The sequence below is a fragment of the Onychostruthus taczanowskii genome, unplaced genomic scaffold, assembly GCF_017590055.1.
Source record: "Onychostruthus taczanowskii isolate IOZ18803 unplaced genomic scaffold, ASM1759005v1 scaffold3, whole genome shotgun sequence".
Classification (NCBI taxonomy): Eukaryota; Metazoa; Chordata; class Aves; order Passeriformes; family Passeridae; genus Onychostruthus; species Onychostruthus taczanowskii.
Genome location: NW_024500349.1, coordinates 9,013,464 through 9,038,915, shown reverse-complemented (window position 1 = coordinate 9,038,915; position 25,452 = coordinate 9,013,464). Strand labels below are relative to the sequence as shown.

Sequence of the window (25,452 nt, the reverse complement as noted above, 5' to 3'; positions counted from 1 at the left end):
CCTGAGGTATTTCATATAGTAGGAAGTGTTCAGCAAAGATTTATCTATACAGAAGAATAACAGCTTAACTAAAGCAATGCTATTACTCTGGGTCAACAAAGCAAGTGGAAATGTGTAGATCTGCATGCTCACACTCTGTCACCCTGGATTTTATTGATTTATAGTGCAACATCCTGCTAGACAAATAGGAGCAAACTGTGTATACAGCAAACCTAAATGGCTTAAAGAATCTCACTAATGAGCACAATATAGATTTGCTTTTCTGTACCATTGGCACACTACTTTGCCTTAAGAAGTTAATAGAAAATAATGTATGACAGCATTCAGTGTGCACAGTGTCTGCACAAAAAAAAAAGACCAAAAAAAGGGCACTTATGCCCGTCTTTAATGCCTTTTGGATCTTTCATAATACTGACAGTGGGGAAAAAAAGGACCATAACAGTAGCACAAGATTTGCCAAGCAACAGTATATCGCTGACACTAAGAAAATCTGGGCTAGGAAGAAAGGAGGACTGCTTCCCTCACTATCCTATGTACCCACAGTCAGCTATTCTGAGCATGCTGGAAATCTTTTTCCCTTCCATTGCTACTGGCCCTGCAGGACAGAATATTGCACATCACAGCTACCGGAACACAGCATTAGCACCAGCTCACAAATACTGTGTACATCCAGGATCATGACACTACTGCAGCATTTTATGATGTTCATTACTAGGATCCACAAGAGATGTAGTGCAGGAAAATAGTTTACTGAAGTTAATGGAATTCCAAAAATTAATTCTTTTTGAAAATTAGTAAATACTATATTGTAAAAGCCTTTAGACATTCTGAGAAATATATTAATATTGTAAGTGCTCATTAACCACTGCTCTTAGACACTGTAAGTCCCCATTGAAAGCCCTTACCTAAGTACAAGTGCTCATTTTTTTACTTATTTAGCCTATATCGACTGCTATAATGTGATAGGAAAGCAGCAACCAGAAATTCAAACCATGCTTGGGTTACTGCCATGAACTATGAAATAATTTAGTCATGCCAAAATAAATCCCCTGCTAGTTTAGTTCTGACCAGTTTCTCTAACACTGAGTTATCTCAGGGTAGGATGTTGGCTTATAGTCTTATCTTGTTAAGATTCTCAGCTCTTCCCTTTCAGGTATTTTCTACAAAAACAAGTTCTTCTTTGAAGATGTTTCTATAAAGTATTTTAAGAGTTCATGACAAACAGCCCTGTGATTTAAATGGCATTAAGCCCCATGTAACAAAGTACTGCAGGATTTCCACTGAGTCCTTATGCTGAAACCAAACCCTGTCCCAGTAATTCAATCCAGGCAGTTGGGTTTGTTTCATTTTGGGTTTTTATTTTCAAGATTTGGAATTCTGGTTTTGTAATGAGCTCATCCAGAGAAAGCATTAATTTTTTTTCCACTTGGAATTATCATAAGAATCAGATTGAAACATACAGAAATACAAGACTTATCACTGATACAAACAGTGCCTCTTTCTTGGAAATATGCTTATGTAACTTTTTCTTATGGGACTTGGATTTTTTTAAATTATATAATCATGGTCTTTCCCCGGTTGTATTTGGAAAATGATGAAAAGTCCCCTGCCCTATGAGGACATCGAATGAGTCAGATCTTTTCATACTACAGGAGGTTCAGGGGGAACTTCAGCACAGCTGTCCAATACTTCAGTGGTGGTTAGGAAGAGATTGGAGGCTCTCTCTTCACAAGGAGCCATATGGAGATGAGAAGGGGGAAGAGGAGAAGGTTGCATCAGGAGAATGTTCATTTTGGTATAAGAAAGAAATTTTTACAGTGAGAACACTCAATCACTAGAACAATATCCCCAGGGATGTGGAAGGGTCTCCACTGCTGGAAGTTTTTAGGACATAACCAGAGAGGGTGCTAGATAATCTCATGTAGGCTCCATTTCTCACAAAAGGTTGGCCCAGATGATGTTTTCAGGTCACATCCAACCTGGTCTGTTCACAATTCCATAAAAACAAAAAGTTATTTTTCAAAGTTACTGCAGAAATAGTGAATAAGGTTTGAGCAAAGAACTAGAAAGGTCCTAAAAAAGTATCTAAGAATGGAGGAATCTAGAAAGCTACTGTGTCACACCCATGTTCTCAGCTACATTTAATGATACTGTATACATATTCACTGTGGCAAAGGCACATCATGCTTGGGACTTTTACCTTCCACTGGAAGAAATTACAATTCTTTAAAATAGTTTGCTAGATGGTGTCTTGTTCACTTCTAGTGTGGCAAAAAGTACAAGCAGGCACACAGAGGAAGCTATCAGATACCAGAACAGTTCAAAGCCTCAAGTGAATCTTGACATGTAGAAAATGTTGCCTACTGAAGAGGCAAAAAAATGTTATCAATTACCAGGTTATTTGAATCTTAGTGAGAAACAAAACTTCCTGTAGCTATATGTCCTTACATCTGAAGACTCTTAGCTCTTTACCTCTCAAACCTTTCAATACATCATTTTACCATTTCTCATAGTATGAAATGTAGTTTATGTACTTGTGAAATATAATCTTCAATTAGTAGAATACATTTGTCCATAACCACATGATCTCCTAGGACAATCCAGTCTAATTTTTCTTCAGAAAAAAAACCCAGTAAAGAGCCCTGCCATTAGCAAAACCACACAGATGTATTTTGGGTTACATAATGAACACTTCTGATGCTATCAAACTGGAATTCATCCTTCACTTTCCTTGATGAGATGCCAAGTAATTTGGGAAGCTTCTTTCTTATATTAATTCATGCAAAGCTTGAATAGAATAGAACATCAAGGAAATTAACTTAAGAAAAATATGAAAACATAAGTAATTACAACATGAAAAGCTATATGATCTCAAAGATAAAACATAATACAAAAAATATAAATAAATGGTGAAGTCTGTTTCTTATTTAAGAAGACAGCTGTTACCACTATCAAATTCTTCTATAGTACTAAAAAAGGATTTTAAAGTTGAAAGTTCAAATAAAAAACATCTAGGAAAGAGACTACAAGACACTGGAGGAAGAGCCACACCTCAAATATATTAAAAATATTGAATTAGGTATTCTATTTGACACAGGAAAATATTTAAAAAATATTTAAAATATTTAAAGGTATTAAAAACAAAATTACCAGATTTTTATACCTCGACACTGGAAACACAATACATAAAAAACATTACACAAGAAGGTAATATATCACAAACTTCAGTGGTTCAAGGATTAACAATACAAGGATATTTTAATTTTGTAGTGAAATCAACCTTCATTAGTAGCATATGAACACCATTATATTATTATGTTTCAGTGCCCTAAGTGAAATGAGTTAAAGTTTAATTAAACATCCACTGACCAAAGGTTCACATCATTGTTGCAACAAAACCAGAGCTATTAGTTCCAGAAAGGTCAGACTTCATTATCTGCCTCCTTCCGTTGAGGATGCTTCAGGCTTGTGAAGGAGACAGCACTGCCAAGGAGAGCCAGCAATGCTGGCATCTCTACTGTGTATGATTTGCAAAGTGGTATTCCAGTTTTTTACACTCTAGATTCACAACCTTTCACTGCCACTAGAAATCTCACACATGTTACTTACAAATACTGTTGAAAGCTTGACAACTGAATATAAAACTGTGAGATATGCTGTGGACTGGACACAGGCCAGATGAATGATGACTTTAGTAAAGCATGCAGCTTGTTAACAAGGTATTGCAATTGTGGACATTGGATCAGTTGCTCAAAAAACTTTCATAAAATGATTTTGAATTAAGGTTTCTATATGGGACATCAGCACACTCATATCAGCAGCACAGACCTGGTGATCCCCATTTCCTGTCTTTTTCAGAGTCTCCAATAGGCCCCAGTGGATTGGAGGCAGAGCGCTGTAAGAACTCAGCAAGTGAAGCTGACTTAATGGATTCTGATTTATTTCTGCAATCCTCAAGGCCCTCAAGATAGCAGGTGCAAACTTAGAATAATGAGCTGTAGATGAAATAATAATTGGGCAAGTTCTATCTTGTAATCGATCTGCAACTACTTTAGCAACAGCTGTGTGTGTATCCAAAATATATCCTGTAGTACTGTACACAGAGTGAATGGCAGCCAGGCAGTCCTCAGCAGAGCACCAGCCAGCCACTAAGTCCTGCTGAAGCTTTCCAAGCAGATCTTTCTGCAGCTGGAAGTGGCCCTGATTTTCCAGCTGATTAAATAATTGTGTCACCAATTGTCCATCTTCATTAGCAATCAGGTGTAAGTATCGCTCAAGATTGGAGGACTTCAAAATATCTACTGCTGGTGAAAAACTGGAAATTAATCTTCTTCCCCTCAAATCATAAACACCTGTTCTTATGAATTCAGTCAAAACATTGTTTTCATTGGAAGCACAAATACACTTCCTAATAGGAATTCCCATCATTTTAGCATAGAAAGCAGCTAACATGTTGCCAAAGTTTCCCGTAGGAATGCAAATATCTACAGGGCTTCCAAAAGAAATAATACCTTGATGAACGAGATCAAGGTATGCAGAGGCATGATAAACTATCTGAGGAAGAAGTCGTGCCCAGTTTATGGAATTTGCTGCAGCTAAAGCTGTTCCGTATTCTACTGTAAGAAAGCCAGTAAAATCAGAATTAGTAAAGATTTGCTTTATAGCTGTCTGGCAAAAATCAAAATCTGATTTGACACCCACTGACCAAGCATTTTCCTTCTGACAGCCAATCATTTGTGATTTTTGAATTGGGCTTACTCCATCCTCAGGAAAAAAATTCACCAGAGCAATTCTCTGTTTGTCAGTGTCATGGAGACGACTAAAGCCATCTAGAACAGCACTCCCTGTGTCTCCAGAAGTAGCTACCAGAATCAAGTAATTGCAGCTTCTGGGAATGCAGTAGGCAAATAAATGTGGCATCAACTGTAATGCAAAATCTTTAAATGATGCTGTTGGCCCATGAAATAACTCAAGAAGGAACTGATTGCCTGCCAGATGCCTAACTGGGGCAACTTTAGAACAACTAAAATTTTCTCCGTAAGCAGTTTCAATAATTTCTGCTAGCTTAGAAGCAGGAATATCAGCAGGATGTATGCATTTTTCTAGTATCACCTGGGCTCTTTCGACGTAAGTTGCTTCTATCAGACCTTGCCAGTCTTCAGCAGTGAATTTTGGAAGTCCTCTCTCAGGAACAAAGAGTCCTCCATCAAGGGCTAAGCCCTGAATAACAACATCACTGAAATACAATTTATGAGAGTCTTCTTCCGTACTCCTTCCAGACCTACTAGACCTCGTTGAAATGAAAGTTTCCAGTTCTGAGTCTTGGTATCTCTTCACAGCGTCAAGTACCTTTTCTGCTACAACCTCTGCTGCAACGTCCCCACCACAAAGAACACGGATGTCAAACCACCTTTTGTAGAACTGCTTCCTGAACTGAAGAACGTCTTTGAGAGAAATACCAGGAGACAGGCCCACAATACGAGCCATTTGCTTTGATTTCAGCCTGCTCATAATGACTGTTGTGGGCACATCCAGATACACAACTATTCCATTTTTCTTTATGTGCTGCATGCCAGCAGCATGCATTGGATTGGACCCACTAAGGGAAATTACACTTCCAGATGCTGAGAACTTCAACAGGGCTTTTCCTTCCTCCTCTAGAAATTCCTCATAACCAACGTCCTGCAGTTTTTCTGACACGCTCATATTCCAGGTTGTTTCAAGGACATCATCATCTATGTCTATGACAGGGCAATCCAGTTTCTGGCCCACTATTCTCCCAGTCGTTGTTTTCCCAGCACCTGGAGGTCCCATCAGGATAATATTTTTCTTTCCAAGAAGAGAATGACTTGAGAACCATGACTTCCATATCTGTGCAAATGCAACAGGTCTTGAAAGCATGAGTTTTAAACACATGCTAGAAAGACTGTTTTGGGTTATTAGTCTTAAAGGCTGATATTGAAAAATGTGAAACATCTTCTGATGAGTTATTCTGGGTTTTTTTCCAAGACAACTTGACAATCCACTTAACTGCTTCAGAAAGAAAACAAAAAAAAGACAAACAGTAACTAGTCCTTCAGAAAATATCTAAGAAAAAGCCCTCAAGGATATAAAATTCAGAACAAGAGTTCAAACATAAATCCAGCTATGACCTCATCAGTGCCAAGGAGGTGTTTTTCAGAGTAAGACTCATTCCCCTCTCCTGCTTAGTTCCAGCTTGTTTCCACTGACAGACCCAACTTCAAAGTCCGTATCCTCAAGGTAAAAAAAGACATCCAAGCCTTACATTACAATACTGTTCGCAAATAATATTGCTTATAGGAATTAAAAAACAATTTGTTTTTCTTCTAGAAGACTTGCTTTTAACTACACATTTATAAGTAACAATTAACTTGATTACCTTCTTGTAATCAAAATGTTACCAAAATATGCATTTGTCCCACCTCCCAAGAAAACTTTTATTATTTTTAATCCTTTCTTTCTAAAAAAAGCAAATGCAAGACCCACTTAAATATGCAGATAACTCACAGTCTTGTGCAACAGCAAGGCTGGATGAGTTGCATTCAAATCTCTTCTGAAGGGATGGAAACGAAGCAAGGGATTTTTGAAGAACTCCTACACTGGAATTGTATTGAATGTAATTTGGGCATGGAAAGAGGATGAGAAAGAGACAGACAGACAGAGAGAAATCATGAGGACGCTACCAAAAAAAGTGACAAGGATGGATTTCCAAAAAAGTAAGAAACTCCCAACATTGTGCTTTGTTTACTTAGAGAAATAAACACCAATATCAGCACTAACTGGAACACATGATTTGTCTGCCATGTTTAGAGCAAAAGGGGAAAGACTCTCAAAATCTCCCTAAAACCGAGATGGGAGGCAGGGGGAAGAGCATTTGCTCACTTCCATGTAAAATTGAGTTTGTGAACAGTAAATCTCTGTGTTTGCAGCGTGTGCTGTGACCTGGAAGATATGCTGTAATTACAAGGCATAGATCAGAGTAAAGATGGGCATAGAATGCCATCCAGGTGTTTTCCTCAATCCTTGTAAGGTATAAGGGGATCATCCTGTGTAGATGCAATATAGTTTTATAAATCTTTAATCAAAAAAGGGTTTAAAAAACCTTTATAAACCCTTAATAAAAGGAAAAACAAATGGCGAAGAATAATTGTAATATCCGGTATTGCTCTAAAAGTGTATTGCAATAGTAAGCACCCTAGTGCATACATAAATATGTATATTTTCTTTTCAGGGACAGAAAGAGACCTCTATACTAAACTTGCATTATGTAAAAAAGTAATATTGAGGAGTAAATAAACCCAAACCCAGTATATTTTAGTGACTTTATTTCTTGAACATAAGAATCACTTCAAGCATTGTGCGTGTGAACTGAGGGAATGAAAACCATGCCAAGCACAGAGTCCTGCCTGCCGCATCCTGCTCGCTACAGGGTAACTCTGAGCGGCAGTCAGTTGGTGTGCATTACTCAGATCATAGATGTAACATCTGGGCTGCCTTGTGAATTTAGGCCATAGGTATTGTTTAAAATCAACTTGACTTTTGCACTCACCCACTTAAAAGGCTGCAAGCATTGAAAACAACCCATTTCTTTGAAATTATTTTTTGCCCACCGACAAAACTTAAACAGTAAAAACAGTCAAATGATCCACCCACCCCACTTTAGATACAAACTCCGTGCCAAAAGGGCGGGGTTGTGGCAGCAGAGCTTACACCCACACCTCCAGTAACATTTTGCTTTGGCTATTCAGCTCGACATGGACGTGGACAGCACCTATATATCTTTAGCCGTGACCCCCAATTTTAACAACCACTGCCGGTGACAGATGCTCTAATGGAAACTGGGCATTGTTACTTGCATAGACACGAGACCAGCCCCCGCACCGACCTCCTGCAGCGGCTCCCTGAAGGAGTCAAAGCGCGGATGGGAGGAGGGAGGGAGCCAGACGGACCGCACCCACCCAGCCGGCCGCCACTGCCCCGGGCTGCGGGCTGCCACCCTCCTTTCCCGCCCTGTCCTGTCCTGTCCAGTCCAGTCCCGTCCCGTCCCGTCCCGTCCCGTCCCGTCCCGTCCCCCCTGACCCCGCTGGGTTCCACCCCCGGCCCCCAACGCCCTCAGCGCGGCGCGCGCACGTACCGGCTGGGGCGGGGACCGCTGCCACAGGTACCGCGCACGCGCAGTCCAACGGCCCGGCGCGCCCCGCCTCCCCGCGCGCCGCGCCGGCCGTACCGGCAGCAGCTGCGCCTGCGCGGCCGTTCCGAGCCTGGCGCTGGAGCAGGTGGCCGCGGGGGCCCCGCCCCTCATGGCGCCGTTCCCTGGCGGTTTCCCCGGTAACTGACAACAGCCGCCGGCCCGCCCCGAGCCCCTCGGCGAGGCGGCGCTTCCCCGGTCCGAACCCCCCAGAAGGGGTACCCCGCGTCCAGAGCCTCACAAGCAGGCGAGCGCGTCCCTGTGCCCGGGCTCCCGCGGCGGCAGCATGGCCACGCAGAGTGCCCAGGAGGGCGGCTGTGACCCCCCGCCCCGGCCGAAGCCGCCCGCCAAATCTGACGGGTATGTGGGTGTGGCGGAGCTGCTTGCAGGCAAGGCTGGCTGGTTCCGGCAAGGCAATGCATCTGTCGGCTAATAGGTTTCAAAAACCCCCAAACAAACTAGTTTTTGCATAGTTACTCCTCCTCCTAAGGAGTCACTGGCATCGGGAGGGATATTGAGGAGCTGGAGCCTGTCCAGAGTAGGGCAGCGAACTTGGGGAAGGGTCTGGAGCACGAGTCCGATGAGGAGCAGCTGAGGGAGCTGCCTGGAGAAGAGGAGGCTCAGGGGTGATTTTATCGCTCTCTACAACTGCCTGAAAGGAGTGTGCAGCCAGGTGGGGGTTGGTCTTTTTTCCCTAGGCCGTTCCCGATCGGAGAAGAGGACGTGGCCTCAGCTGCACCAGGGCAGGTTTAGATTGGACATTAGGTTCTTCACGAGAATGGGTGGTTAGGTGCTGGAGTGGGCTGCCCGGGAAGGTGGTGGAATCCCTGTCCCTGGAGGTGTTTAAGGAAATACTGGATGTTGTGTAGTTGACAAGATGGTGTTTGACTTGATAATTCAGAGGTCTTTTCCAATCTAATTGATTCTGTGATCTGAGGGTTTACAGTCTGCTCCAAGAAGTGATGAATAAGTTTGGTGTCTTCAGTGACATCTTGTTAGTTCATAATTTACAAAGCACTCCTTCTGTGCACAGGAATTACATCACATCTTTGTTATTTGCACTTAGAACAGCTCAGTGAGCTGCTAAAAGGTGGGCTCTCCAGTTTCCGTACTTTCTGTGTTTCAAGTGTATCCTCTGACATTGTTTCTTTTGCTTCCCTTTCTTACCACTTGCCTTAAAAATATAAAAAAAAGGCCTTTTGCCAAGAGCTATGCAGACGTGTTGTTTTATTTCAAGTGCCTATTTATATAAAAGGCTGTTACACTTTAGCATCTTTAGTGAAAGGGTAGGTCGTAACTCAATAGCTTTAAAACAAGTAGATGTATCAGTGACACTCATTAGAACAAAGGTCGTTATCCTGTTTCAGGTAAAAGGATTCAGACTTCTGAGATTCCTAGTTCTCAGTCTTTCCCATGTAAAAGTAGGTCTTTAAATTTTGTTTGTTTTCATTGTGAATGGATATAGTTTTGGACAGATACTTTTGAAGACAGAGGAAGGTGAAAGGACAATATGGTGAGGCATGCAGGCTAAATCCATTCCTGATTTAATACCGTTCAGAGATTTGGATACTCCATGACCATTAGGTTCAGTTTAGGCAACAGATTCCATGGCTTAGATATAATCTGACTAAATCCCCTTCTGATCTCATTGACTTCTGTTGTCACCACACTTGCAGCTTAGGTTCACAATGTGACAAATATTCAGCTGATAACAGAACTATTGAACCTGGTTAATAGCATGATTTGACCAGTTTTAACTAATGCATACAAAATCTACTTTGTTATATGGAGTTTTTTTTCCAAATGAAATCATATATATTTCACTCTCAGCTGACTGGTACTGCTCCTGAAACCACAGCAAACATCCTCATTTCCCCAACTTTGATATCCTTTGTTGACACCTAAGGAATAGGTGTCATCTTCTGTCTTCTTACAGATGTATTATCTCTTTTTCCTTTGCTTAATGATGAGCAGATTAGATTCTGATGTTGGTCATAACCATGGTTTTTTCCTTGCAACCCTCTCGAACCCTGTGATATTGAGCCACTTTCTTGGTCTGGAAAGTCACTGGAAAGATAACAGATCCCCCATCTCTTTGTCCAAAGGAATGTCTATAGCTGTGCACAAATGATGTTTTCACCTCATGCCAGTATGTAAGAAACTCAGTGTCTTCTCATGCATTTTCTCATTCCAAGACTGTGAACCCCAGTAGGTCAAAATTTGCATAAAGCCAGTGCCTTTCTCTCCCATATGCTCATGATGCCACTTCTAGAAAATGGTGAGGGATACTATTATTTATCAATTTGGCACGGTTGTGCAATGTCTATTGCTGTTTGCTGTGAATTTAACAGAAAAAAAAATTAAAATAAAACCTCATTCCTTATAATTAGAAGTATTTCAGGAAGTACATATGATCTTATGATAACCCTCTCTCTGATTTTGGAGACCAAATCTCCAAAAGACAAAATAAGTCCACAATTTTAATGAAGTCCTCTGACATGTTCTAATGTTATGATCAAGTACAAATACATTTATTGGACATTTGCAGCTCATGGACAAGAGCTTTTGTCAGTGTTGCTACTGTGATACACATTCAGTGGCCCAGGATTACATGGTTTCTTTCTTCCTATTTCAGTATTTCCATAGAATGGGTTGCAGTATATGTAATTTTTTTCATTTTTTATCCTTACTTGAAAACATGACATAGTTTTTTTCATAAACACTTTTTTTTTCTGTAAAATAAGCACAGTTTTTCATAAGCTTTTGTCTACCATAAATTAATATGACATGTTTTCTGAAGAAAAAATTATATGGGCAGATTATAAAAGGACGTTTTTTCTGTAAAATAAGCACAGTTTTTCATAAGCTTTTGTCTACCATAAATTAATATGACATGTTTTCTAAAGATGGACAGATTATAAAAGTACAGTGAGGGAGCCTTTGCTTCAAGAGCAGGGAGTTCTGCTTCCTCAGGCAAACATCTGTGACAGCTCGATCCTTCAGAGGATAGAGGCAAGATGTTGCCAGTGCTAATGATCAGTATTTGGCTTCTTTTGGAGATTTTGATTAAAGCAGAAGTTATCATGCCATATGCAACATTAGACCAAAACAGCAGTGTGTGCATACCATGTTCACACAGCTTTTTTTGTCTGAGCCCTTACTGATTTTCACATCAGCTGTTTCAGTGCCAAACCCACCCGCTGGTTACCATTGTTCAGGATCACACTCCTGTCTGTGTAATATAAGGAATCTGCAGTGTGCTGTGCTATTTCAGAGTGGTCACCCATCTCATCTCTCATAAGTGTCTGTAACAGATGGTTCAGCTGGAACATTGAGACAGTGATACAGTGGACAGTAATAAAAAAACCTGATGATCAAGGACATCCTGTACAATTCTTGACTACATTTGACATCTTTTCTTGAGCATAAATCATAGAAAAATAGATAATGCTGAGTTGGAAGGGGGCCATCAGGGTCATTGAGTCCAACTCCTGGCCCTGCACAGGACACCCCAAGAATCACACCATGTACCATAAGGAATTCATGCAAGCAATACTCAAGTTTATTTACAAAATGTAGGTTTTGTTGGATTTCAGAATGTCTGTTTTCAGCGTATATATTTGGTATTTATTTCCCCAAGTGTGATAATCCTGACCTCAGAGACACAAGAACAGAAGGAAGAAGCAAGCTAACTTCAGAACCAGAGAGCTTATTTGTCAGTGCACTACTAGATTTAGCATTAGCATGGAGGCTGTGTGAATGATGGTCTGTATTTGGGAGAGAGTACAAAACAAAACTGATTAGGCTTTTGCCATGAGCTACTGCAAAAAAGTATATTCTTTGAAGAACTATTTTGAATATTTTTCTGACCTTTAACTTCTTTATGGATATTTTTTAACCTCTAAGGTATATATCCAAGCTTAAACAACTTGTGAAACATGAGGCAGAGAAAAATAAATCTCAGTGGAAAACTATGGGGCCAGCAAAAGTTGCCGTGCCGTCTCCAAATGATTTTCTGCAGAAACGTTCCAAGGAACCCAAGCTAGCACCAAGTAAGTGTAGACAGGAAATTTATGCACTATAATGTATTTTTTAGAGTAGAGTTACATCTTCATGTCCTACAGTACTATGTTATGGCCAGCTATCGGGTTGTAAAAACAGAAGTACTGGTTTGTGGAGGCAGTATCAGGACCCAGCTGTTGGAATCAGTATCAGTATTGTTGTGGGGGCAGTATCAGGATCCAGCTGTTGCAGACAGGAAATTTATGCAGTATAATGTATTTTTTAGAGTAGAGTTACATCTTCATGTCCTACAGTACTACGTTATGGCCAGCTATCAGGTTGTAAAAACAGAAGTACTGGTTTGTGGGGGCAGTATCAGGACCCAGCTGTTGTAGGAATGAGCTTGTCACTTGTGACATTACACTTACTTACTGCCAAAGAAGAACATGAACTCAGATGACTTGGATCATTATTTCTGGTAATGATAATGAATTAGAGTTATGTCTAGTGGGAAATATGATGGGAAATAATTATTCTTAATTGCTTACTATAAGTGAGACTACTCAGGATACTACTGAATTCTGTTGGTGCCTTGGAGAAAATATTACACTCAAATGGAAGAAAGTCTATATTCTCTGGAGAAAGGATTATGAGAAGTTGTTTGTAAGGATTAGGGAGCAGCAGGAGCAGGGCTCTTCCCTAGGGAGAGATGAGTCAGACATTGAGGGCAACCGCCATGGAGACTGGGCAAAGACCTCACCAAGAGAGTGCAGTCCGACCACGTCAGGCAGCCAGCAGAGCGGGCTGGTGAGGAAAGTCTGCCCTGTCAGTGTCCCACTGACCATCAGGCAAAATCAGGTTACAGGCCAGGCCCCTCCACTGATTCCATATAGCTCTTCAGGAGCAGGACTAGGGGCAGACTTGGCTGAGACAGCTCATCCAGGTATTGACAGGTGAAATGGGGCTGTGAGCCCAAGGGGGTGGGGTGGATGTGCCAGTTGACACTGGACAGGACCATTATTGCCCAAGGGCTCTGACAATGAGCACCTCTACTAAAAGTAGTTATGATTACATTTGAAAAAATCCTGTACTACTGCAATTAAATGAGTGACAAATAAGGAAAACCCATCTGAAACACCATAGTATTTCCTGGGTTATGAAATTTCTGTTAGGCCAAACAAACATACCTCACAGTTCATTGACAGGCAGTTCTTTCATTGTAGACACTGTTGGGTTCCATTTTTATGTAATTCTGTACATAGTTTTTCCCTTTTGAAAAGTGTAATAATATGAAATTGTAAATCTCCTCAGATTTGTTGCTGAGAATGTTTACATGCTCTATTCACAGAAAACAAAGAAGAGGATGGTAAAAAATTGCTTCCATTGTCAGTGCCACCCAGGACATACCACCCAGTTACTCGCATTAAAAAGAATTTTATAATTAAAAATGCAGTTGCTGTTATGACAGGGGAGCCTAAAAAGCCTCGACATTTTTGTGTTGATACAAGACAGGGAGATAAATATCTCCTTGAACCTTCAGGACTTTATCCAAAATACATTAATAAAAAGGTATGTTTTATTAAATTATATTGGAAACACTATTCGTAATGCCTATTTTAGTTTCACTATTGCATAGATACCATGGCTGTTTGTGTTAGACCTCTTGAATTCATCAAGGAGAAATCACTGGCACTAGATTTGTGCCTTGCCTTTGCTCTGTTTTCATTTGCTTATGCTGTCAGCCAAAAAATTTTGCAGAATGATTGTTCTAAAGCAATAGTATATGTCTTGCATTGGGAAGCCAGGGAGTGTTAAAAGGGGAGACATGGAAAGCTGTGATGAGTGAATGTTTGCTGCTTAGAAAAGACAGGCAGGGAACAAGAGAGGGAGGGTTGCTCTTTGAATGAAGGAGCTGTTCAAATATATGGAGTTCTTCTATGAAACTGGCAACAGGCTGGTTGAGCCTGTTGGGTCAGAATCAGAGGAAAGGCCGGCAACTGTCAAAAGTGTGTTCGTTATGGAGCACCCATTAAGGTGAGGACCTGGATGAAAATCTCTTTAAGCAACTTGAGGAAATCTTCAGATCATAATGCAGCTTCTTATGGAAGACATTGCTCTCCTTGATAGCTGCTGAAAGGATAACACAATGGCATGAAAGCAATCAAAAAGTTTCCTGAAGCATGCCAGCAAAATCTTCACAGATGGTGGATGAGCCAATCAATGGTCATACTCTTCTGGTTCTGCTACTTACAAACCAGGAAGAATTGCTCAGGGGTGTGATAATCACTTGTGGTCTGGGTGGCACAGACCATGTAGCAGTTGCAGACCCCCTCCTGTTTAGGGAGCCAGGTGGTAGGGTACTGACTGCTCAGAAGAGCAAACAGCAACTTGTTAAGGGTAACTGGTAAGTAGGACCCCATGTGAGACAGCTCTGGAAAGCAAAGACCTTGGGAGAGTGACATGCTTTTAAATACAACTTCTTCTGTGCACAGGAACAGTCCATCCCCTACCCAGGAAAATAAGATCTATCAAGAGTCTGGCTTATGTAAACATGCAGCCCATGACAGAGCACTAAGAGATGGCATAAGACGTAACTTGTGACAGAGAAGATGCCAAAAAGAACCTGAAGCCCTTGCAGTACTTTTCCATGGCTAAACATGTACATAAACCATGCTAGTCATAGTGCTACCTGACACTAAAAGATTACTGAATAATTTTGCATTTAGTGGACAGAAGGTAGACTGTGATATCTTTTGGCTAGAGTAGCTTTATTTTACAAAGGTTGAGGTAAAATAGGTGTGTTTCCCCAAGAATGTCTGGGATATTCAGAAGTTATTTTTTCCCTCACTGAAACACATCAGTATGGAATAGTTTATCCTTCTTAACTAGTCCAATTTTCATGTATGTGTTCTTGCATGTTGCAGTGTTCAGCAAAAATCATGATACAGGAAGACCTTTCAAAGACATTGTCTCAGGAATGTTTCCAATCACAGAAGCTGACACTGTATAAAAATGTAAAATGGGTCACTGTCATGAACAGGTTTTAAACTACTTGCTCAACCAGCAGTTCTTATAAATAGACATTTTGGTTTCTGGATTCTGTTGTCCTCTAAGGTTGTGAAATAAATTGAAGGGAATTGTTTATATGTTTTTCTCAGGCTAAAAAGTGTCATGTTTGACACTTTTAAGAACATGGTGATTTAGGATTTTAGTGCTCAGTAGCACAAATTGTCATTTCAAGCAATTTTTGCAAATGGATGGATGAATGACACGTATCTCTTTGTTTCCTTTTTAAAAGCACATATAAGGAACTTCTTTCTTCTCCTTATAGAACTATGGTGTTTTACCAAAATATGTGATACAGAGAAATGAAGAAATGAAGAGAGAGGAGGAAGAATACCAGGCCAGTGTTTTGGAGCAACTGAAGAAGAAAGCCATGAAAGCTCTATCTGAAGAAGAAAGGACAAATATTCTGAAGGTGCATATTTTGATTTAGTGTAACTAGTATCATGTCCAAAAGATTAAATACAGTAATGTAAGTCCATATAAATAATAGAAGTATACTTTCTGGGTTTTTTAAGTGAAACAAATTAGTATGTCACTTTTTCACTAGATGGAGCTGTAGAACAGTTGTATACAACTGAAAGGAACTAATCTAGATACAGTTTTAATTGTTTCAATTCTGTTTGGTCCTTATTCACATTAATGACTTCAAATTTCAGTGAAACTTCAAAGAGCAGAAAATCACCAATATGGATTTAGTGACACTTATTAATGGAGAAATACAATTTTTTTCCTAATGCAGAATATTTCTCCTTTTATTGGCAATTTCTATCTTCACATTGTGACCTCACTGATTAAAGCATAATGACTTGCTTTAAAATGTGGCAAAAAAAACCCAGAATTAATCTGCAATGTAGGCACAGAACTATAACTGAAAATTTTGTATTCTGTCAAGTTGTTCTGTATACTTTCATGCAGTTTTTATGCACAAGACTTTTTAAAGAAAATTAATACCATAAAAGGAGTAGAGCATAAAAGAGATTTCTTAAAAGTATATCCTGACCTAGAACTGGAATTTTTCTTGACCACTTTTTAGACAAATTTCCTGTGAAAATGAAGCTTATATGACTATGATATCTGTATATCAGTCTGTTCCTTAATAACTTGCTCTTATCATCCACCTGAAACAAATTAATAAATAGATGGACAGCTCAAAGATACTGAATGTCCACAAAAAAATATCTAGAGAGAAAACGATGTCTAACTCTCTTGCCTGAAAGACAAACTGGTTAATTGGCAAGACCTGAAATGTCCAGCACAATGGTCTTTTGCATATACAACAAGCAGTAGAAGCTAGGAAGGAGAATGGGACAGAGGTGAGGGTATTGCACTGACAGCAATATAAAGAACAAAACAGCATGCTGTTTTGAAGATGATTGAGATATTTTTATGGTGACAAAGGCATGGGACAAGCTGATGGTCCAATGTCCAGCTGCTCACCATTCTGCATTTAGTTTGATTAAAATGATGTTTTGTATTTTTCAAATAGAGGAATGCACTGGAATATTTTTTTTAATTTTTAAAATTTTTAGATTGTTTTTATTAACTCAGTATTTTTTTTTTCAAAAACATTTACACTTCCATGAGCTTACTTATACAGTTATATTGTCAGGAGGAACTAGTGTCCCCAGGGTATGTGGCTTCTACCCAGGGCTCAGCTGTAGACATATGGGAATTTCTGTCCTTTAAAATAATTGACATTGCTAGTGAACACATGTGCACTATGTGATTTGAAAGAATACGTGGCAGTTGATGCCTGAGACCAAAATCAAGCCTCATGACATTACAAAAATAAAGGGAAGTAATTTGTGCCAACATTTTTTGAACTCTTCGTTGTGCTTACTTTGGTTGGGATTTTATGAGAATAAAAGAGAATGCTGATAAATGCAGTACATATTTCTCACTAATCCAGCATGTATTAGAATTCCCTATATAGAGTTGGATATTCAGTTTGTGATCTAGCAGTAGGAATAGTGGTCAGCATATTACATTGTTGGAGGAGCTGTGAAGGAGATTTTTATAGAGTCATGATCTGCTTTTGATCACTCCACTTTGTAGGGATAGAGCAATTTTGATGAATGTATGCTCTAATGTTTTAAAATTCATTGTTTTCAATTATTTTCAAGCCAGTTCTTACTAATATACACAAATAAGAATTGTTTAAATAATCTATGAATTACTCTTTTATGAAAGTTTTTGAAAAGATGAGATTTATTTTTATGCCTATATATTTGTAAACTGTACCTGATGCCTGGTAGACTATGAAACTTACCAAAGTACTTTACAGCCTTGAATAGCAAAAACAAGTATTGTTACCAGACAGTAGGTAAATATCCTTGTTGCTCTAAGTTTCACATGTAGCAGTAAGATTTTTAAGCTTATGTAAATATTTGTATATGAAGATTGTTGTAATGACCTTTATGAGCAACACTTAGATGCTTAATATGAATATGCAAAAAGCATGAATTGATATGCAATAAATACACTGGTTTGAATTGTTAAAATATTAGTTCATAATAAAGATTAGATTTTTCTTAGTGTTGGCAGGAGAGTTAATTTTTTTTCTGTAAATCAATTTATACAGTCAACAAAAGACAAGTTTTTAAGCACAAGGGCCCTTGAGTTCTGAAATAGAAACAACAGTCTTCAAAGCTAAATATGTATAAAAATAAACCCTCTAAATTTAACTTCAGTATGTTCATCAGTTAGCCAGACTGTGAGAAAAGTGTTTAATAATAATGGAGGACATGAGGTTGGAAATCACAGTATGCCATAAAATCAGTGTGCCAATTGAATCCAGTTTTAGTTATGGAGAAGAGCTGAAAGCTTTGGTTCCCAAGAGAGTAATTTCACTTCTTTATTTGTGCAGATACTTTGTGATATCCTCTAAGGTGACAGAACTGAGAGCCATAAACATTTTTGAGAACTGTTTTCTCACCAATAGGCGTGTTATTTACTGATTGCTCTCTCAGTTCCTTGTTAGTTGTGATTATTAAGTTCACCCATATAGTTTTCATGGGGACATTTGATGCACTGGATAAAGTCTACTAAATCCTCACAAAAATGGGGATATAATGTGCAGATTTTGATTATACTTTTGAGGAGAGAAAGTAAGAGCGATGGTTGTGGTAATTGTAAGAAGGATATAAAGACAAGATGTAAATTTTATTTTTCTACCACTATCTGCTTCCTTTTAGTGTATATTGGTGGATAAAAGTGTTGTCTCTGGTGTCTCTGTCTCTGATTTAACAGGTTTATGAATAAGTTTTGATTATAGCATTTTAAATTTTTAAATGTAGAATTTTAGTTTCAAGGTTTTGTATATGGAGGATATGGTTTGCTTTATCTAAAGGTAGTGCTTTGCACAGCAGCATTCAAGAGAGGTAGTAGTTATTAAAATTATTATCGATAGGGTCAGTGACAGTTAGGGTTTTTAGTCCAAATGATAAATAAATTGCCCATAGTTGTTACCGTAAATGTCGATTAGAAGGGGAATGCGATTATTCAGTATTTTTTCAAAGTAGTTTATAGAAGTTAAAATGCTGTGCAATCATTTTGGTGACCATGGTCTGAACAAAGTCTTGATTACAGAAAATTAAGCTGATGGTGAGATGGCCTGAAACTTTGCTGAATATGGTTGGAGTTCCAAGTATCATAACTCATAAGGATTTAATTGATTTGGTCCAGTTAAGATGAAAAGTCTTGATTACAGAAAATTAAGCTGATGGTGAGATGGCCTGAAACTTTGCTGAATTTTGCCGAATATGGCTGGAGTTCCATAAGGATTTAATTAATTTGGTCCAATTAAGATGGTTACACATTATTAATGTACTTATCTATTATTTTTACATTGCAGTGACACTTAGCAAATGTAATATAAATAAAAAACCAAGTAGTTTGTATACATGTTGTTCTAACTTTTTCTCATATATTTCCTTTTCATGTAATGGCACCAGGCACTGAAAAAGAACTGGGAGGAAATAAATCGTGCATATCAGGGTCTTCCAATAGTAACAGACACCACATACAAGAAGATGCATAAAGAAGAACTGGAATTAAAGCTGAAACAACTGGAGCATGACATAGCAGCAATTGAGAAGCACAAAACTGTCTACATTGCAAATGTGTAAGGATTGTTGTTCAGATACTGCCTCTTTTCTCCTTTGTCTCTGTCCCCGCATCTCCAAGAAGTGCCTCTATAAATTCTCAGAAGATGCTACTGTCAGCTATTTAGAAGGAAATATTCAACTAAGTATGTAGCATCTTAGAAAAGTTGTTACATATAACTCTTATCTGTACAATTCCCCAAACATTTTGAAATAAAATACTTAACTAAACTTTGAGTATGAATAATGAATTTATTATTCTTTGTATTTTTTATTAACTACTGAGATTTCTATAAACATCATTTTTAGCACAGAAAGCATATAAAACACTCTTTCATATGTTTGGAGTACATGTTTCCTTGCCTAGCCAAAACAAAGGGAAAAAATTGGCTGCTGAAGACGGGTTGGTAAATATAACTTCAGGATGGAATGGCTTCTGGACTGTATATTAAAGAGATGTTGTGTTTTACTTAAAAACTTGAGCAATTGTATTTCTAAACACCTTGGGTTCTGTATAACATTTTATGAACTTATTTTTTGTTACCAAAACCAATTTTTAATGTGGAAACCTGTAATAATGCAGACTTCACACAATACAGACCACATGTGTGTTTTTACAAGTACATAATTCTGTAATACTATAGTAAATCTACAGTTAAATTAGAAAAATGTGTTTGGCTGGAATTATGTGTGTACTGTTAGAATGAAAGCAACATACAAGCATCTGAGTCAAGACTTAGACAAAAATTATATCAGCACACTGTCTCGCAATTGTTTGCATAGAAGGAAAAAATGGGTTTTTTTCCTGCTGCTTAACCTTTGCTTCATAGAATCGTAGGTATCATTCAGATTAGAAAAGACAGGAAAAAATGGGTTTTTTTCCTGCTGCTTAACCTTTGCTTCATAGCACGTATCATTCAGATTAGAAAAGATCTTTTCCAGCCTTTCAGAACACAGCTTTTTCTGTATGGTGTCAATCACTATCACCAGCAGCTGTTATTACATCATCATATCTGACATCAGCAAAGGATAAAGTAAAAAATTTGAAATTAACTGCAAAAACTCAAATTTTCCCATACATTGAGTTTCTTTCCTAAATTTGTCAGGGAATGGCTTTGAAGACTTCACAGTGATTCTAGGTTCTGTTTCTTGTGCATGTTATATTTTTCTACAACATACACTAGGAACATGTGGGCGAGCAGGAATGCATATTTTCTTATTTGTAACTTATTGTTAAGCAATCATGTTTATTTTTGAAGGATAAAAGCTGGAAGAAAGCTGCAGATTGGTAAAATGTGGATTTAATATATTTCTTATTCAAAAGAATGACACACTGTATATTTTAACAAAACTACACTTAATTGTTAGCACTTAATAATATGTGACATTATCTTTTAGTGAAGTACCTGATGCCCCTCTTAAAAAATTCAATGTAATCAGAAAAGGCTGTTTCTTGTGGCTTGAAATAAAAAAAAAAGAAAAAGGATTTGACTCCAAAAGAGCATGCATTCCCACTGCCTCCCTCTCAGCCTTTGTTTATTTGCAGATGGGCTGATTTAGGTTAGGATCAGTATTTGGTTCTTCCATTTATCATCAGTGCTAACTTTATGGAAATACAAAATAGATGGTGGCCTATCCAAAAAATTGGGATGAGCAGCTAGGCCATGCTTAGAAACGTTCATCATTCAGCAGTATAAATGACTGGTTTTTAACATTGTCAGAAGTATGTTAATACATTATTGGGAAATTAGGAAGTGAATGGAAAAAGTATTATTGCTTAACAGAAGAGGAAGAGACAAAAGCCAGTGTCCTTCTGTAGCTGGACTGTCACTAGTGTCCTTCAACAATGCTGTAGCATTTTCTTCCTGAGCCTCATATAGCTCTTTGCAAGTAGATCTGCTGCATGTTCCCCTCATGAGACATGTGAATTTATTCTGTCACCCTATGGAGAGGCTTTTGGTGTGTATTCCATGGGACCTGCCTCCACCTCTGATTATGGAAAAAAAATATATGAAAAATCATTGAAAATGCATGCAGAAGGATAATGTTCTTACCCTTTAGCTCTCTCTGGGAAATTTGACAAAATAAATTTACAGAATCCAAAGAATGTAACTCTGTATTTATATGTTCAGGAAATGCCAGTAATTGAAAGTATAATATTCATGAATCAACTAACACGTACCACTGGTATAACAAAATGAAAAATATTAATAAACTCAGTTGTTCTGATAGAATTGTTCCCTCATAAAAGCTATTAAATATTAACAGAAACAAGTCTGTCCACAGGCTAAAAAGTAGTATTACCAGTTGAAACATCCTTTAAATTCACTAGTCAGTTACTAATAATCAATGAAATAACAAAGACAATAACCAAACTGCTTCAGTACTTCATAATTATAAAATTGGTAATTTTAAATTGTCGATGTTAAATTGGATAACCATAATAAAACATACAAAAATGGGGCACGAATAATCTATTGGTCAGTAAGAGTTACATTCTCACAAACTGAAAATATTTCCTGTTGGAAGTTGTGCATGACAAAGCCGTGTAGCTATTTTTTAAAAATAGCAACGTGAAATTATGATGAATATCTCACTGGCTTTTCTTGAGAATGAAACTATTTATATTCAGGAAGGAAGGGATCAGATATGGCATCATCACAACAGAGGGAGTTCCTGATTGCCTCGAGCAAACAGCTCTGACAGGAGCATGTGGGCTCCATGTGGCTGATCTTGGACCATGGTGGCTTTTTGGGCTCTGTGTGTTCCTGGAGACTAAGTCTGGGACAGTTCTTCAAAACCTAGAGAGGTAACCTCATTCTCCTCACAACATTCAGTGGGAAAAATGGGAGAAACTCACCAATGAATTCATTTTCCATAGTCTCTGTAGGTAGGGTTTTTTGTGGGAGAGCATGTTCTGACCCCTTGTATATTTTTATGGAAAATTGGTACTGCAAACTGCTGCTGTAATGGCTCTGCCGTGAAGGTAAAATCTGGTCCTTTCATTGGCATGCATTTCAGGCAACACAATATATCTAACAATTTCAGACTTAATAAAGGCAGACATCTTTCAGATAAGAAAATTTCACATATATGCAGATTAATAAGATCCTAGATAAATGCTAGCCCTAGTCTACACTTTCATCCTCAGCTTTAGGATGCTTATAATATTAATGACATAATTAGAGGAGAGACAGGTGGCAAACCCTGTTATTAAGATCATCTGACATTTCCCATAGTCAAGGAAGGCAGCTGCTGAGCCCTGCAGCATTGTCCACCCCATGATCCAGGTGTATATTGAGCACGACTAAGCCAAGGAGGAATGGCCATTCTTTCCATGAGTGGCCATCCAAGGTAGTGATGTACACTTGACCCCATAAATGCCTAGATTGCAGGGTTTTTCATGCTATCTCTGTCTTCCTCCTGCTCCTTCCTGTCATGCAAAATTATGTAAATAAAATACAAGTAAATTCACAGCGTTCACCTTCCAGGCTAAGCAGTGGCATTATGGTAGGAGTGCAGCATGAGTTATTTCTTGTGTTTTTTTCTTTACTGTTTAAAGGGTGCTGATATAAATGTGACTTATATTTCAGCAAGTTATGAAACACAATTTTTTTATAGACTGTACCTCCACAAATAGCTGTAGACAGGCAGACATAGCCAAATAGTAGCTGTATGCTGCTCTTGGTGATGCTGCTAGGAGAGTGAACTTCTGTTCAGTCACAGTACCAGCCTGTGGTGTTAATTCATTATGCCACGCCAGCCTCAACATTGACTCCATAGCATGAAGAAATTCACAGAAACATGCAGACACTGGAATAATTTTGTATTCAAATCTTTCCTCAAATGTCCTTTGCAGTGGTGCTCACCAAAAAATTTAACAACAGCTGAGCTGCTGGTGAACTGAAATAAGGGTTAATCTTGTGGACTTATGCAGTTTCCTAGAACTCCTCTGACACTGTAGCCTGTTGTTTCTTGTCTTAGATTGTTAAGCTATCTGTCATATGGGTCATGTTTTTCTCTTTGCTTAGTGCCTTGACACAATTTTGTCTGTTAGTAGAGCTCTTGTGTGCTTATAATAACAGTAATAATAAATATGATCATCTGGGCATGAAGACCATGCAATAAGATTCTTGTTGTTTACTAAAAGGATCTGTTTTCCAAGAATCCTCATTTCATTTGTTTCAGCCACTGAAAAGTAGGAGTTGAAGGAAGAAAAATGAGATTTAAAGCACTTAATGTATTCCCTGGAGCAATATGATTTATTCATGTCTTTGTCATAGCATGTTTTTGAAATGCAATGGTAAATGACTTATACCTGGCTTTTTCACTGGTAGCCATTAACACTGCATTTCTCATTTTTTTTGATTTTTGACATGCAATTTGAGCCCTTCTCTTTTAAATACAGGATATGTGTGCCTAAATTTAGAACTATGATTTGAGCCTACACAGCACTATGGAATAGTTTAAAAGCTATTGGTTATTCAAAATTATTAAAATTAATGGTGAATTTAATCTTGCTAGTGAAAGCCCCATATGGAAAATTCAGGTGACTCAATCCTCTAATTTCAAGAGCTGCTGTAAAAATGGACAAGTACCTCTAGAACTGTTCTTTGAGGTCCATTTTAAAGGACCTCATGTTGCTTTGAGATCCATATTCAAGCTGAGGAAGCAATGTAGTAATTCCCTCTTTGGAGAAAATCTCCAGCAGTGTTCAACATGTGGCCCCAAGCACTGCACAAGGGAGAAACAACCACATTTTGTTGTTTTATCAGGAGGAATTATTTGTCTTTTGCACAAACAATAAAATTAGTAAATGGTCCAAATCCAGCATTTCAGCACCCTCGGGTTGTGGGTCATTCTGTGCTGCAACAGAGTACAGAGGCTGTCCAGCCATCAACAAGCACTGTCCTATGCTACAGGAGAACTCTCAGGACCAGACTCTGTTTTTCAATACACTTTTGTTACTGCCCTGTTTATTCTAGGCAAGCTGTGAAGTATACAACATTATATCAAAGATAACTGAGCTATTCTGCGGGGAAAAAAAGCCCTTAAACTGTTACTTCTTTAGTTGTTCAAGACACTCTGAATTCTTTTGTCCAGCAGACTTTCCTAGATTTGTTTTAATTAAGAAAAAATAATTTAGAAAGAGGGATGAATCCAAGTGAACAACCTCCTTTAAAAAGAAAACAAACTCTAACAGTTAAATTCATTACATTGGGTGTGACCCACTATATAGTTACAACTCCCTGCCTAGTTTCATGGTCACGCATGATGAATTTGTCATAGGATATGATGTGAGCAGCATTCCTTGAAAATAGTGCTTTATCATTCAAACGTCAATACCTCTAAATAGCTGGTTAGGGTAAATATTTCCATAATATTATAAAGAATATAAAGTTTATTCCAGAATTGAAGGACAAGAGGAAATTTCTGTTTGCATTTCTTTCAGCTATAAGGACTTTATATTAATAACATGAACCTGAAAAGCAGGAAGGGTATCTTCAGGAGCCAGGAAATTGCAAAGCAAAGCTCTCGCTGCTCTGGTTTGGCACAGTGAGATTAATAACAAACAAAAATGTAGTTTCGTATTAAAGATGTTTATCATAGACCAAATAAGTCAAAGCCCAGCGTTCTGTCAAGCAGTGCCTAACAGTGATTTGAAGGTTATACATATTCAAAAAAATAGACTAACATCTTGAATGGCAGCTTTTAGCCATTTTTATTTCTTATATAAAAGTTACTCCAGTTAATTTTCAAAGCCTAAGTCAGTCAGACTCAGTACAGGTTAACTGTAACCAAGCTTCCCTTGTAGATCTTAACTGCTGCAACTGCTTCAAAGCTAAACCTTCCATTCCTCTAAACTGATGGTAATTCTGCTGAAGTTGAAGTAGACAGGAGCCAGATTCCAGCCTGCAGTGCCACTCTGTCACCTGCTTTAGTACAGGAGTCACAGAGAACAATGTGCATCTCTTCTGCTGCTCATCACAGGATGCTCCCTAGCCCTGCTCATGGGGCAGCATTTCCTATGGCCTCCCTGTGTTCATTACTGGAGGGGAATGGTTTGAAATC

At 38.4% G+C, this 25,452-nt stretch overlaps 2 protein-coding genes across 4 annotated transcripts; one reads left to right on the top strand and one right to left on the bottom strand.

Moving 5' to 3' along the window:
- Positions 1–1,341: 1,341 nt before the first annotated feature.
- Positions 1,342–8,221, bottom strand: THNSL1 (threonine synthase like 1). Of its 3 annotated transcripts, none has more exons than XM_041408781.1 (3): positions 8,156–8,221; positions 6,529–6,620; positions 1,342–6,255 (listed from the first exon to the last, which is right to left on the bottom strand). In XM_041408781.1, the coding sequence occupies exon 3, from the start codon at positions 5,974–5,976 to the stop codon at positions 3,751–3,753; it is 2,226 nt and encodes a 741-aa protein (XP_041264715.1). In that variant the 5' UTR covers positions 5,977–6,255; positions 6,529–6,620; positions 8,156–8,221; the 3' UTR covers positions 1,342–3,750. The 3 variants fall into 3 exon arrangements, with proteins under 3 accessions (XP_041264715.1, XP_041264714.1, XP_041264713.1); XM_041408780.1 differs by having other exon boundaries at positions 1,342–6,033; XM_041408779.1 differs by having other exon boundaries at positions 1,342–6,030; positions 8,156–8,214.
- A 179-nt stretch (positions 8,222–8,400) lies between these two features.
- ENKUR (enkurin, TRPC channel interacting protein) lies at positions 8,401–19,566 on the top strand. The gene is made up of 5 exons (XM_041408772.1): positions 8,401–8,569; positions 12,116–12,261; positions 13,560–13,780; positions 15,543–15,689; positions 19,231–19,566. The coding sequence occupies exons 1-5, from the start codon at positions 8,496–8,498 to the stop codon at positions 19,402–19,404; spliced, it is 762 nt and encodes a 253-aa protein (XP_041264706.1). The 5' UTR covers positions 8,401–8,495; the 3' UTR covers positions 19,405–19,566.
- The last annotated feature ends 5,886 nt before the right edge of the window (positions 19,567–25,452 follow it).